This window comes from Rhinolophus sinicus, linkage group LG02, assembly GCF_036562045.2.
Source record: "Rhinolophus sinicus isolate RSC01 linkage group LG02, ASM3656204v1, whole genome shotgun sequence".
Lineage (NCBI taxonomy): Eukaryota > Metazoa > Chordata > Mammalia > Chiroptera > Rhinolophidae > Rhinolophus > Rhinolophus sinicus.
The window spans coordinates 30,209,143-30,220,603 of record NC_133752.1 but is presented as its reverse complement, the minus strand read 5'-3'; the positions used below and the strand labels follow the sequence as shown (position 1 = coordinate 30,220,603).

Genomic DNA, 11,461 nt, shown 5'->3' with positions numbered 1-11,461 from the left:
TAAGACTTCATTCTTTTTTATGGTTCAGTAATATTCCATTGTATATATGTATCACATCTTTTTTTATCCACTCATCTATTAATGGGCACTTAGGTTGCCTCCATGTCTTGGTGACTGATGACGGCCTCACAGTTGGGGTGGTAGTTCTGGCACACTTGCGAGGGCTGCCAGGGTGCCATGGCTGGCGGAGCAGCCGTGGAGACTGCAGGCGCTCCCAGGTGGACTAGGAGGGTGGCTGGGGGAAGGCAAGCTCCAGGGCCTACAGGTTTTAACATTTTCCGAGTGAGTGAATGATTTTCCTTGGTCTGGAATCATGACATATATTCTAGGAGCCATGGTTGCTGCCTATCAATCCATGTGAGATCATAATCTTCTAGATTGAACAACGGCTTAACCTACCGTGTTTCCCCGGTCTGAGTCTACTATATGGTCAAGAAAAATTGAAAGCAACATGCCAGATTTTTAAAGACCTACCTAAAATATCAAAGGTAGGAATCCTACCTCTGTTTCAAGCACCTAAGTTAAGTGGTATTGTTTTTAAATATTCATCTAAGCTATTCACTTATTTAAAAAATATGTTAAATGGTTACTACAAAAGCTCTGTTAAAAACTTTAGGATGAAGAATTTTGCCTAAATAAAAAGCTATGGTTGTAGTTCCTTCCCAGTACACTTAAAAAAAGAAAGAAAAAAGCGCCTAAGGAAGTTTCTTTTTTTAAAAAAATGCTACCACCATCAGTTTTTAAGCCCTCTGTAAATGGTGTATTAACAAAGCTCTTCGCTGCCCTATTGTGCAAGACAAAAGTCTTCCTATTACAAATTTTAAAGGCTCAAGTTAGACACTTTCTCTGAGGGCCCAAGATTAGTTGAATACCATTTAGCCATATGAGCAGTACATTCTTTCTGCTCTGTTAATTAAAAAAAAAAAGGTAATTGTATGGAAAATAAGGCCTTGCTCCTTTCAGGAATCACCCACGGGTATGCAGAGGTAAGTTGTAGACAGAAACTCCTGAGGGACCAGAGCTCAAGCTGGTGGTGCGAGTAGCTGCTGCAGGCTAGTGAAGCTGGGTAGACAGCCCAACACGGTGGGGTAATGAAGACTGTACTAGGAGCAGGGCGCACTTCAGACCCAAGTCCTGCCCCTGCCAGTAACCGGCCAGAGACCGCTCTGGGCCTCAGTTTCCTCGTCTGTCAAAGATTTGGAGAGATGATCTATCAGATCTCTGTATAGCTTTCCTAGTCCTTCCTTACATCTCCCACGTTGAGCATCTGGCTGTGTCCTTGAACTAATAACCTAATACCCTCCTTGTCCCCTCTGCAGCTCCCAGAGGTGGGAAGCTGGGAAGTCCCTGGGCATCTCACTTCTCCTTGCTTTTCTGCTCATCTACAGTGGCACATCCAAGAATAAATATAGATGGTAGAAAGGGAACTGAACTGGAAAACGGCATGTGGATCGAACCCCAGTTGTGCAACTGCCTCTCTGTGTAACTTCCAATAGTAAGCACGTAACTTCTTCGGGCCTTGACTTCCCCTGCTATCACGGAGTATTATTCAACTAGATCAGTAGTTCCCAGCCCTGCAAATATTTTAGATTCAGCTGGGGAGTTTGATACAAATGCTGATACCCAGGCTCCATCCCAGACCAATTAAATAGAATCTTACTGGGGTTGCAAAAGTGGCCAAGGCTAAATAAAGTGTATTTGTAAAAGCAAAGGTCCAAGAATAGCCAATCATGACACCAAGACTCCGTATCAAGACTCCGTATAAAGCTACAGTAAACAAGTCCATGTGCTACTGGCACAAAGTCAAACAGACCAACAAGCATACCCACATGTATAAGGGGACGTGATCTGTGAAAAAGATACCACTACAATATGGTGGGGAAGGGTGGAATTTTCAATAAATGCTGCTGCATCAACTGGATGTCAACATAGGCAGAAACAAATCTTGTGTCCCTATTTCACATCATACATTGAAAGCAATCCAGATGGGTGCTAGGCCTACATGTGAAAAGTAAAACAGTAAAGCTCTAACAATAACAGAAAAGTATCTTTGTGACCTAGGGGTAATGTGGTAGCTAGAGTCCAAGATGGCCCCTAATTATTCTCTGTGTAGGTCCTTCTCACTGAATACCACTGACTTGTGTGACTACAAGGCTATGATGGGAAGCACGTCGTGCAACTTTTTAAGTTAGGTCATAAAAAAGTGTGGCTTCTGCTTTGTTTACTTTTGGATCACCTGCTCCAGGAGAAGCTAGCTGCCACGTTGTGAGGACACACAAGACACCCTATAGAGATCCCCATGTGGCAAGGAGGTGAGGCCTCCAGCTGACAGCCAGAAAGAATCTGGCCCATCCTGCCAACAGCCATGTGAGTAAGCCATCTTGGTATTCCTGTCCCAGTCAAGCCTTTAGTTGACTGCAGCCTTAAATGACATCTTGGCTAAAACCTCATGAGGAACCATTAGCTAAAACCACCCAGTAAGCTGCTCCTGAGTCCCTGATCCACAGAAACTGAGGTCTTTCAACCACTAAGTTTTGTGCTAATCTGTCACAAATTTAGAGAACTAAATACGTCATTCACACAGTTTCCAGAGTAATCTCTTTAAAGTGCAGTTGTACCAGACCTTAGTCTGTAATGCCATTCTCACTACAAGGAACCAAGAGCTCCGCAACAAAATGGCTCTCTCTGGAGCTAGGGCAGAATAGGTGCAAGATAAACTTTGTTATGCCAAAAAGGAAGTGCTTGAGAAAATGATCAGGGACTGTCACAAGGAAACATCTTACAGAGGTTCCCATTGACCAAATCTGGATAATTTGAACATCAAGATAATTAAATACAGTAATTTAGTATTATACACATTTGGAAAGTTTAGGAATTCATGAGTCCATATTGATAATGAAACCAATTACAAAGTGGGTAAAGATATGAACAGACATTTTAACAAAGATATATAAATGGTTAATAAACATAAAAAATGCTCAAACATCCTTAGTAATTAGGAAAATACAAATTAAAACCATGGCGATACCATTTCACACAAGAATGACTATAATAAGATGAAATAACAAGTGTTGGTGAAGACATATAGAAATAGGAATGCTTATATATTGCTGGTGGTTGTATGAAATGGTATAGTCACTTTGAAAACAGTTTGGTGGTTTCTCAAAAAGCTAAACTAAGATTACCATATCTGCCAGCAATTCCACTCCTAGGTATCTACCCAAGAGATATGAAAAAAATATGTTCACACAAAGACTTGCATGTGAGTGTTCATAGAGACAATATCTATAACAGCCCCAAACTGGAAACCAAATGTCTACCGTGTTTCCCTGAAAATAATAAGACCTAGTCTTATATAAGACCCGCTCTTAAAATAAGAGCGGGTCTTATATTAATTTTTGCTCCAAAAGACGCATTAGGGCTGACTGTCCGGCTAGGTCTTATTTTCGGGGAAACACGGTACCAACTGGTGAATGAATAAAACTGGGTAGAGCCATACAATGGAAAACTATTCAGTAATGAAAAGGAACAAACTACTGACACATGGTAGGTACACCACAGATCTTAAAAACATTATGCTAAGAGAGACTACATATTATATGATTCCATTTAAATAAAGTTTTTATAAAAAGTATTATATAGAGACAGAAAATAGATTAGTGATTGTCTGCAGTTAGGAGCAGGAATTGCGATTAACTTTAAATGGGCATGAGGGATCTAATTGGGGAAGATGAAAATATTTTAAAACCAATTTATAGTGATGGTTCTACCATTCATAAAAATCACTGAATTGCACACTTGAAATGGGTGAATTACGATATGTAACATAAATCTCATTCCCAAAACTAGGATGATAACCTGAAACATAGTAGGAACATAACAAATTGACTCAATGGTATTTCATTGGAGTCTAAAAACAAAAATGCATACCAGATTTGTTTTATAGTATGTAATCTCTAGGACAAACTATCTTATTTTAACATTTAGACCAAACATTGTGTTTGAGATGAAGGATAATTGAAATGATTTTATCTAGGAACCAAAATGAAATTCTTTTTTTTCTTTTTTAATATTTTATGCCTTTTTTTCTTTTTAAATTTTACTGGGGAATATTGGGGAACAGTGTGTTTCTCCAGGGCCCATCTGCTCCAAGTCCAGTCGCTGTTTTCAATCTGTAGTTGCAGGGGGCACAGCCCACCATCCAGTGCAGGAATTGAACCCGCAACCTTGTTGTTGAGAGCTCACGCTCTAACCAACTGAGCCATCCAGCCGCCCCCACGATGAAATTCTTAAAAACATTTTTCAAAATGCAAGCAAATAAAAGTAGTGACATAAACTGAACACATTTCAATACCAAATGGAGTTTCCCCATTTTTTTATTATGGAAATTTTGAAACACATACAGAAGTTAGGGGCAAATCTTGTTTCATTTACACCCAACCCACTTTCCACCATCTCCATTCTGCACTGATTAATTGTGAAGCAATAAATCAGCTGAACATATTCATAGTGTAAAATAAATCTTGCAAGGATGACTCATCTCTAGGGAAATTCCACCAGTGAAAACTCTGTTCTTCTCTCATCATGTTCTGTTTGGCAGCATTTGTCCTCATTGTGATTTTTTATCTGAGTTTGTTTAGCAACCCTCTTCCCACCTGATATGCAAAGGCTTGTGATGAGTTGTCAATTTTTATAGTTTTGAAAGATGTCTTCCAAGGATATTGAAGTCCTTTATATAGCTTCTTGTACACAAACATAACGCTCATGGAAAAGCTGGCACCAAAAACAAAATAACTGAAACTTCAATAAAGCTGTTATTTGAAAGAGAGAGAGAGACATGGCAACTAAATACCATACCTAACCTTAGATTGGTACTAGAGGAAAAAAAAATCTGTAAAGGACATTATTGGGTCAATTAACTAAAATGGAATACAGGTGATCAATTAGATAAAATTGTAACAATATTAAATTTAATAAAGTTGTAACTACACTTTGACTATGTAAGAGAATCACCCAATTCTTAGAAAATCTACACAGAAATATTATAGATGAATGCCCATGACGTAATATAACTTACCCTCAAATGGTTCAGAAACTACATCTCTCTCTCTCTCTCTCTCTCTCTCTCTATATATATATATATATATATACATATATATATATGTATATATATATATATATAATCTATCATATCTATTATAGCTAGATATATAGATTTAGATAATAGATAAAACAAATGATAAAGCAAATGTATAAAATGTTAACAAAAGGTAAATATGGGTATAGGGCACATGGTTTCTTTGCACTGTTCTTATTCCTGCAGTTTTTCTCTAAGTTTGCAATTATTTCTAAATAAAAAATTGAAAAATAAACAAAAACCCAAAAAACCGTAAATGTAAATGTGACCATGACTCTCATAAAAAGGTCCATCCTCATCTGGCCCCTGCCTGCTTTTCCAATCTCATCTTCATTCACCCAAAAGAACCCCGTGCTTTGGTTATTCTACATTAATTGTTATTTCCAGGCCACACTTTAGTTTCAGTTACTTCACAGCCTACATATATATTTTTCTCTCTGTCTGGAATGTCCTTGTAACTCAGTCTCTGCTTGAAAACCTTCTAATCATCCTCACAACTCTGCTGTACTATGTCCATCATGATGACGTAGTTTAGCACACTGGTTAAGAACAAAAACTTTGCACTCAGGTAGACTGGGGCTCAAGACCTGACTCTTCCTGATACGTGCCACCTATCACCTGAGGCAAGTTAGTTTCCTCTCTAAGCCTCAGTTGTCTCATATGCAAAATGAGGATAAAAAACTGTGACATACCTCCTAAGACTGATGGGAGTGGATGAGAAAATACATGTGAAATGCTCAGCACAATCTGGCAAACTGAGCATTCATTAAATGTTAATTTTACTCTTGTGCCCTCCCTCTCACCCCCGCAACAGCCCCCCCTCCCCACAGTTGACCACCTCCACAGCCCCTCACATTCCCCCTGGAAAGGACTCACAATGTTGCTGTCGTGACTTATTTTTCCTACTACATTATGAGCCCTTGGAGGGCAAAGACCACATTCTCGGCACCTCTGATTTTACCAGCACCTAGAATCATGTTTCTTGCTCACATAGGGCAATAAATAATTTACTTGTTATTTCCAGAATCAATGATTTTATATTTAAAAATAAATCAAGGAGTCACTAGCAGCCTTCTTTAATTCTAACTCTCAAATTCTGAAAATGTTTGAGAATTATAGTCAAAACCTTTTAGCCTTTAATTCATTTATAAATAAACTGGCAACTGGGATCTTTATGAAAGATAATTTGGAAATTAGAAAAGCAACTTTGGTTCTTTGTCGCTAGAATTTAAGGTACTTGTGAAGGAGTAGAATAGATGAGTTTAGAATGTTGGGGCTAGGGTTTAGAAGTTTGCTCTTTATCCTGTGAATAAAGTTTTTAAAAGGAAGGGAGTGCAGTGATCCAATTTATAACTTGAGAAATCAGTCTGAGATGTGAAGTATGAATTGGAATGAAGAGACATGTTACAGCAAGGCACATTAGGAATGGGTGTAGCCTCTCTACAAGAGATAATGACTTGAATAAATGCCAACAATAGGGATAAGTGGGGACATGAGGGAGGAAGCCATTTCTAAGGTGTAATCGATGGCGTCTGACCACTAGATGGTGGTGGCGAGGGAGAACACGCTGGGCTGTGGGTCATCATGAACTGAGCAAATGCAAGAGGTGGCAGGTATTTTAGGAGGTAGGAAATAATGGGTTCAAACTTTGATAAGTTACATTTGAAGTAGCTGAGGGTTCCCAGTAGAGGTGATGAACAGACAATTTAAATGTACGTCTGTGTTTGAGAAACATGAATCTACATGCTAGAAATGAAGATGGTATAAACCACACGGCTCTTACAGAGTCTTCAGGTATACAGATGGGAATCACTGTGTGAAACTTGCAGTTCTGGGGTTCATTAGAATCTCTAAATAAATTAATCTGCTTAACCATTAAAATATTAGTATAATGGTTAAAGCTCCAAACCTAGACATATATAAGGTTTACTGGAAACCATGACTCAATTTTTTTGTTTTCATCTAGCAGCAGGGGACCTTTCTAAGGAGTATGGAATTATGAAAAAGAGTGGGAGCCTTGAGGTCAGAGTGGGTTCAAATCTGAGCCTGGCCAATTATTAGGTAGGTTACATTTAATAAATGATTTAACTGTTCGGAACCTCAGTTTCTTCATCTTCAGAGGATAGCAGTGGGGGCCTTAGGGTTGTCTGTGAGAAAGGCAAAACAGCGTAGTGGTCAAGAACACGAGCCTAAAAACAGACTGGCCTCCGTTTGAATTCTGCCTGTGCCATTCATGAGCTGTGTGACCTTGACCAAATTTCTGAACCTCTCTAGGTTTCAGTCGCCTTACATGTAAAAGAGGGGTACCTTTAGTACCTACTAAATAGGGTTATTGTGAGGATTTAATGAATTTTCCAAGCAGAGATGGGAAGTAGAGAGCAGCTGCTATTGGGACAACTGGTAACATTGATAAAAGCTAAGACACATTTAAAGTTTGCCATGATAATTTTTTCCTAAAAGGTCAGGAGGATAAAATTATTTGTAAAATTGTTCAGTGTTATTAGAGATTTTGCCTTGTATGTTTTATAAATCATTCTGTAAGTATCTTTCAGTGGGATATATCAACACGACTGTACTTCTCAAACTAACTATATATTTTGTTTATGCAAATCATTTGACTATTTCCTTGAAAACATTGCTGCCAAGTGTGGCTATGTCAACCCTCATTCATTGTGCAATAGGTAAGCTTTTTTAAAACTTTCTTTTGGAAGTTTATTTTGGATACAATAGTTGAAGAGCACTAGGTAAGCTTTTGGTTGAACTTTCTGGGCTTTGCTGTTGGGCTACCCTGAGCAGCCACAGCTTCTGGTTTTCTGCTGTATGAAATCTAAAAATTGCTCAACATTAATTTTTCACTGTATCCCCAGTAAGCCAGAAATCACTAACTATCCATAGACAGAGGGAAATTCCAAGTTACTCAGTGAATTCCCCAGCAATGTTCCTGATTGTTAACACACCCTGTCCTTGGGTCAGTGTGCCCGTCACAGGACAGTGTGAAGACTGACTGTCCTGCCACTCTCTGTGCCTGCCTACTTCATAAAGCAGGGTGACTGGAAGGCTTGGATGTTGTTTGTCTACCGCTACTTTGTTGGAGTCAAAACTGCACTCCCGGATTCTGTCCCTCTCAGAGCCCACTACCATGTATATTTTCAAATAATGCTTCTATGATATCTATTTTTTAAGTATTACAATTATCCATTTATGGGACAAAACTAAGCAGTCATGACTTACTCCGTTCTCAGTGCCAGCCCTTTCCTTTGCTGTCTCTGAGGTGGTTCAGTGACCAGGGTCATCGTTCCCAGTGTTCCGCTGTTTCTGCAGAGAGAAAGGAAGCATGATCCCAAGAACAGGGTGAAGGTGCTAGGGAGGGACCACCGAAATCATTACTCGGCGCCCGAGGCCACACTTGGGAAAAGACTTGCAGTCCTGGCAAAAGAAGAATGATTCTATTGTAACTGTCATCTGAGCAGGACTGGGCAGGAGTTGGAGCAGGGGGCCTCCTGCTTCAGAAGACTGTACGGGGTTTAGACTGTCAGTATGAAAGAGTTGCAAACTTATCCATCCGACTGTTTCTTTTGAAAGACAAAAGGATGCTGGAGCCCAGGAGGGGTCTGCAGATGGTCATACAGCCCAACAGGAATTGAGCCAGGATTCCTCATTCTCATTTAGTGCTCCTTTCCTGACATCACACCTTTACATAAGACAGATGGCATCAGATTTGAGAATCACTAAAAAAATATGGCACTGGTTATTCCTTCTTTCCTGAGGAAAACAAATCACAGTTCTGAAAATGTACCATTCTCAGGCATTATGTTTGACATTACGCACATTTAAACAATATAGACTGTGACAACACTGTCATTACAAGATGTTTGGCCTTGCATTAGGCACAACTTGTAATTGAGAATGAAAACTTAAAATCCACCTAAAGAGAACGATGCATCCTCCTAATTGACTATCCTAGCTTTACCTCTCATCACACCTAATTCTTCTTCCTTTTCCTATAGCAATATTTTTTCACCTTTGCGTGTGCTGCTTCCTCTGCCTATTATTCTCTTTTTCTCATACATTTACTCATTCTTCAAATTACTAGGTTTCTCTGTGTAATCTTCTATTTCAACCTAGTCCCATAGATTTTTGTATTTGCTACATTCTAGCACTTAATGGACTTGACTTATTTGGATGCCATCTTGTCTCTCCTTAGTATTGTCCCAAGTCTAACAGAATGCTCAGCAACAGCGCTTCGCCCACATTTTTACAGAATTAGATATAAAAATGAGCTCCAAGCAAAGGAATGGTGAACACAGGATTCACTCTGATATTAATAGTTACTTCCCACAGGAGGCCGACTTTCGTTTTGATGATGAGTTTGTGGGTCATTATTACACATTTAGATTAATTACAAAGGTTGCTTTTTGACTTTAAACCGTCTGATGTCTACATTTGAAATGGGTAACTAAAGTCAACACTCCCTTTCCCTTCCCTGGGCCTGGTTTTTACATTTGAACTCATGGGTCCCTAGACATTTGTGTTGGGTGGGAGCAGTGCGTTTCCTTCAGTTTTAGCAGAAACAATCATTAGCCACAGGGGTAAAATACAATCCCTAGAGTCGGTTATTCGGTGACATGAATCAAGGGTGCTCCTTTTGGATCCATTTAACACCACAACCAAAGAACACGTATTTACTCGGCGCTAAGCTATGCACAAGCATCAAAGGCAACGACTGAACAAGTCAACACCACGTGTTCCTCTTACCAGTGGCCCGTGGCTTTTCCAAGCAAAGGCCTGCCCGCGGCACAACACCGGAGCCCGCGCCGCCCCGCCCCGTCGCGGCCTGGGAATCCGGCCCGACGCTCCCCTGCCGCGCACGGGGCTTCAGCTCCGCGGCGGAAGGCGGCGGCCTTCACCCGCCCACGTGGGCCGCGACGCCGCGCTCCGACGTTCGAAAGCCGTCGCGTGCTCTCGGCCGAAGGGCGGAGCGAGCCGCGGGTTCCCGCCCCGCCGCCGTGACGTCACGGCCCCGCCCAGGACGCGCGGGCAGCGGGCCGCCTGGGCCCCGCCCTCAGAGGTCGGCTGGCTCCTGGGGCCGCGCTGAGGTGCCATCGCTGCGTCCGGTCGCCGTTGCCCTTGCCGCCGCCGCCTGTGCACCATGGCTTTCGTAACCAGGCAGTTCGTCCGTGCCGTGTCCTCTTCGTCTACCGCCTCGGCCTCGGCGAAGAAAATCGTTATCAAGCACGTGACAGTCATCGGCGGCGGGCTGATGGGCGCCGGCATCGCCCAGGTGAGCCGCCCAGCGAGCGGCAGCACATCCCGCTCGCTTTGCTGCGGGTCGCGACATGAGAGCGCTGGCGGGCCCATGGCCGGCGGGATGTCCCGCCGAGAGGCCGGCGTCCACGGGAGACCCGGGACACTTCTCCCCACCCTTCCCCTGTGTAGTTGAAAGGTCTAGAGTCTGGGTCTGTGAGTGTGTCCTGGGGCCGAGCCTCGGTTTCCTGGGCTCTAAGTTCCAGCCGCCCTCAAGCCCAATGAGGGCTCGGCGGAGCGTGTAGGTGAAGGCACTTTTGGTACCGGGCTGTGCAGACAGAAGATAGCGTTGTGTGTGCACAAGGTTGAGACAGGAGGTGCTCGCTTGCTGCTTGGCTTAAACCGGATTTGCTTCCAGAGACCTGGACTATGATCATTGTTATCAGTTTTTAGAATTATGCAGCCTTTGTCAGAGCAGTTTGCTGCTGTCCTAAACGGCCTCCTTTTAACCCGCCGTGTGTTTCCTTTGCTTGCCGGGTTACAAAGAGTAATAGCAGTCATACTTTTGTAGCAGTCTGTGAAGTTACCTAATCAGAGCTTGTGCGGCCCTGGGAATCCACCGGAGAACGCTTGAGGCAATTTTGACCTCTGACCCAGTGCCCTCTGTGCTAAGAACTGCATGCTTTAAGCGCTTGGAGAAAGTGGGAGGGGAAGATAAAGCCGCTGAGCCAGGGGGAGAAGGCTGCAATCTCGTGGTGCACCTTCTGGACTCTGCCCTGTGCTGGCGGAGCTGTGGTCCTTTGTGCAGTGGATTACCTGGATACTGTGATACTTGCATCTTATTTATTTTTAGCAAATTCCAGCTCATATTGGAGAACCTTGATTTTCATATCCTAGTTCATTATATTTCTTAGTATTTCAGCCCTTTACAATGTGTATTGTTGGAGGGGAGACCATTACTAGTTTTTCTTAGGGGAGTACTCAAATACAACGGCTACAGTCATGAAAGAGTTTATTTTTCAGTGTCTTTCCAACCAAGTCCACAATTCCATGCTTGCTTTTTAAAAACTCTTTTACTAT

General features: G+C 42.0%; 1 protein-coding gene and 1 long non-coding RNA gene across 2 annotated transcripts in view; one reads left to right on the top strand and one right to left on the bottom strand.

The window, feature by feature from the left end:
• LOC109452743 (uncharacterized) overlaps positions 1-10,072 on the bottom strand; it is a 57,213-nt gene extending 47,141 nt beyond the window's left edge. Inside the window, exons 1-2 of the long non-coding RNA XR_012493101.1 lie at positions 9,893-10,072; positions 8,369-8,452 (exon numbers count right to left, since the gene is read on the bottom strand). This is a non-coding gene — a long non-coding RNA (uncharacterized LOC109452743). The remainder of the gene's footprint in view (positions 1-8,368; positions 8,453-9,892) is intronic.
• A 109-nt stretch (positions 10,073-10,181) lies between these two features.
• HADH (hydroxyacyl-CoA dehydrogenase) overlaps positions 10,182-11,461 on the top strand; it is a 44,669-nt gene continuing 43,389 nt past the window's right edge. Inside the window, exon 1 of the mRNA XM_019741921.2 lies at positions 10,182-10,418. Within this exon, the coding sequence (XP_019597480.1) occupies positions 10,287-10,418 (132 nt within the window). The 5' untranslated portion in view covers positions 10,182-10,286. The remainder of the gene's footprint in view (positions 10,419-11,461) is intronic.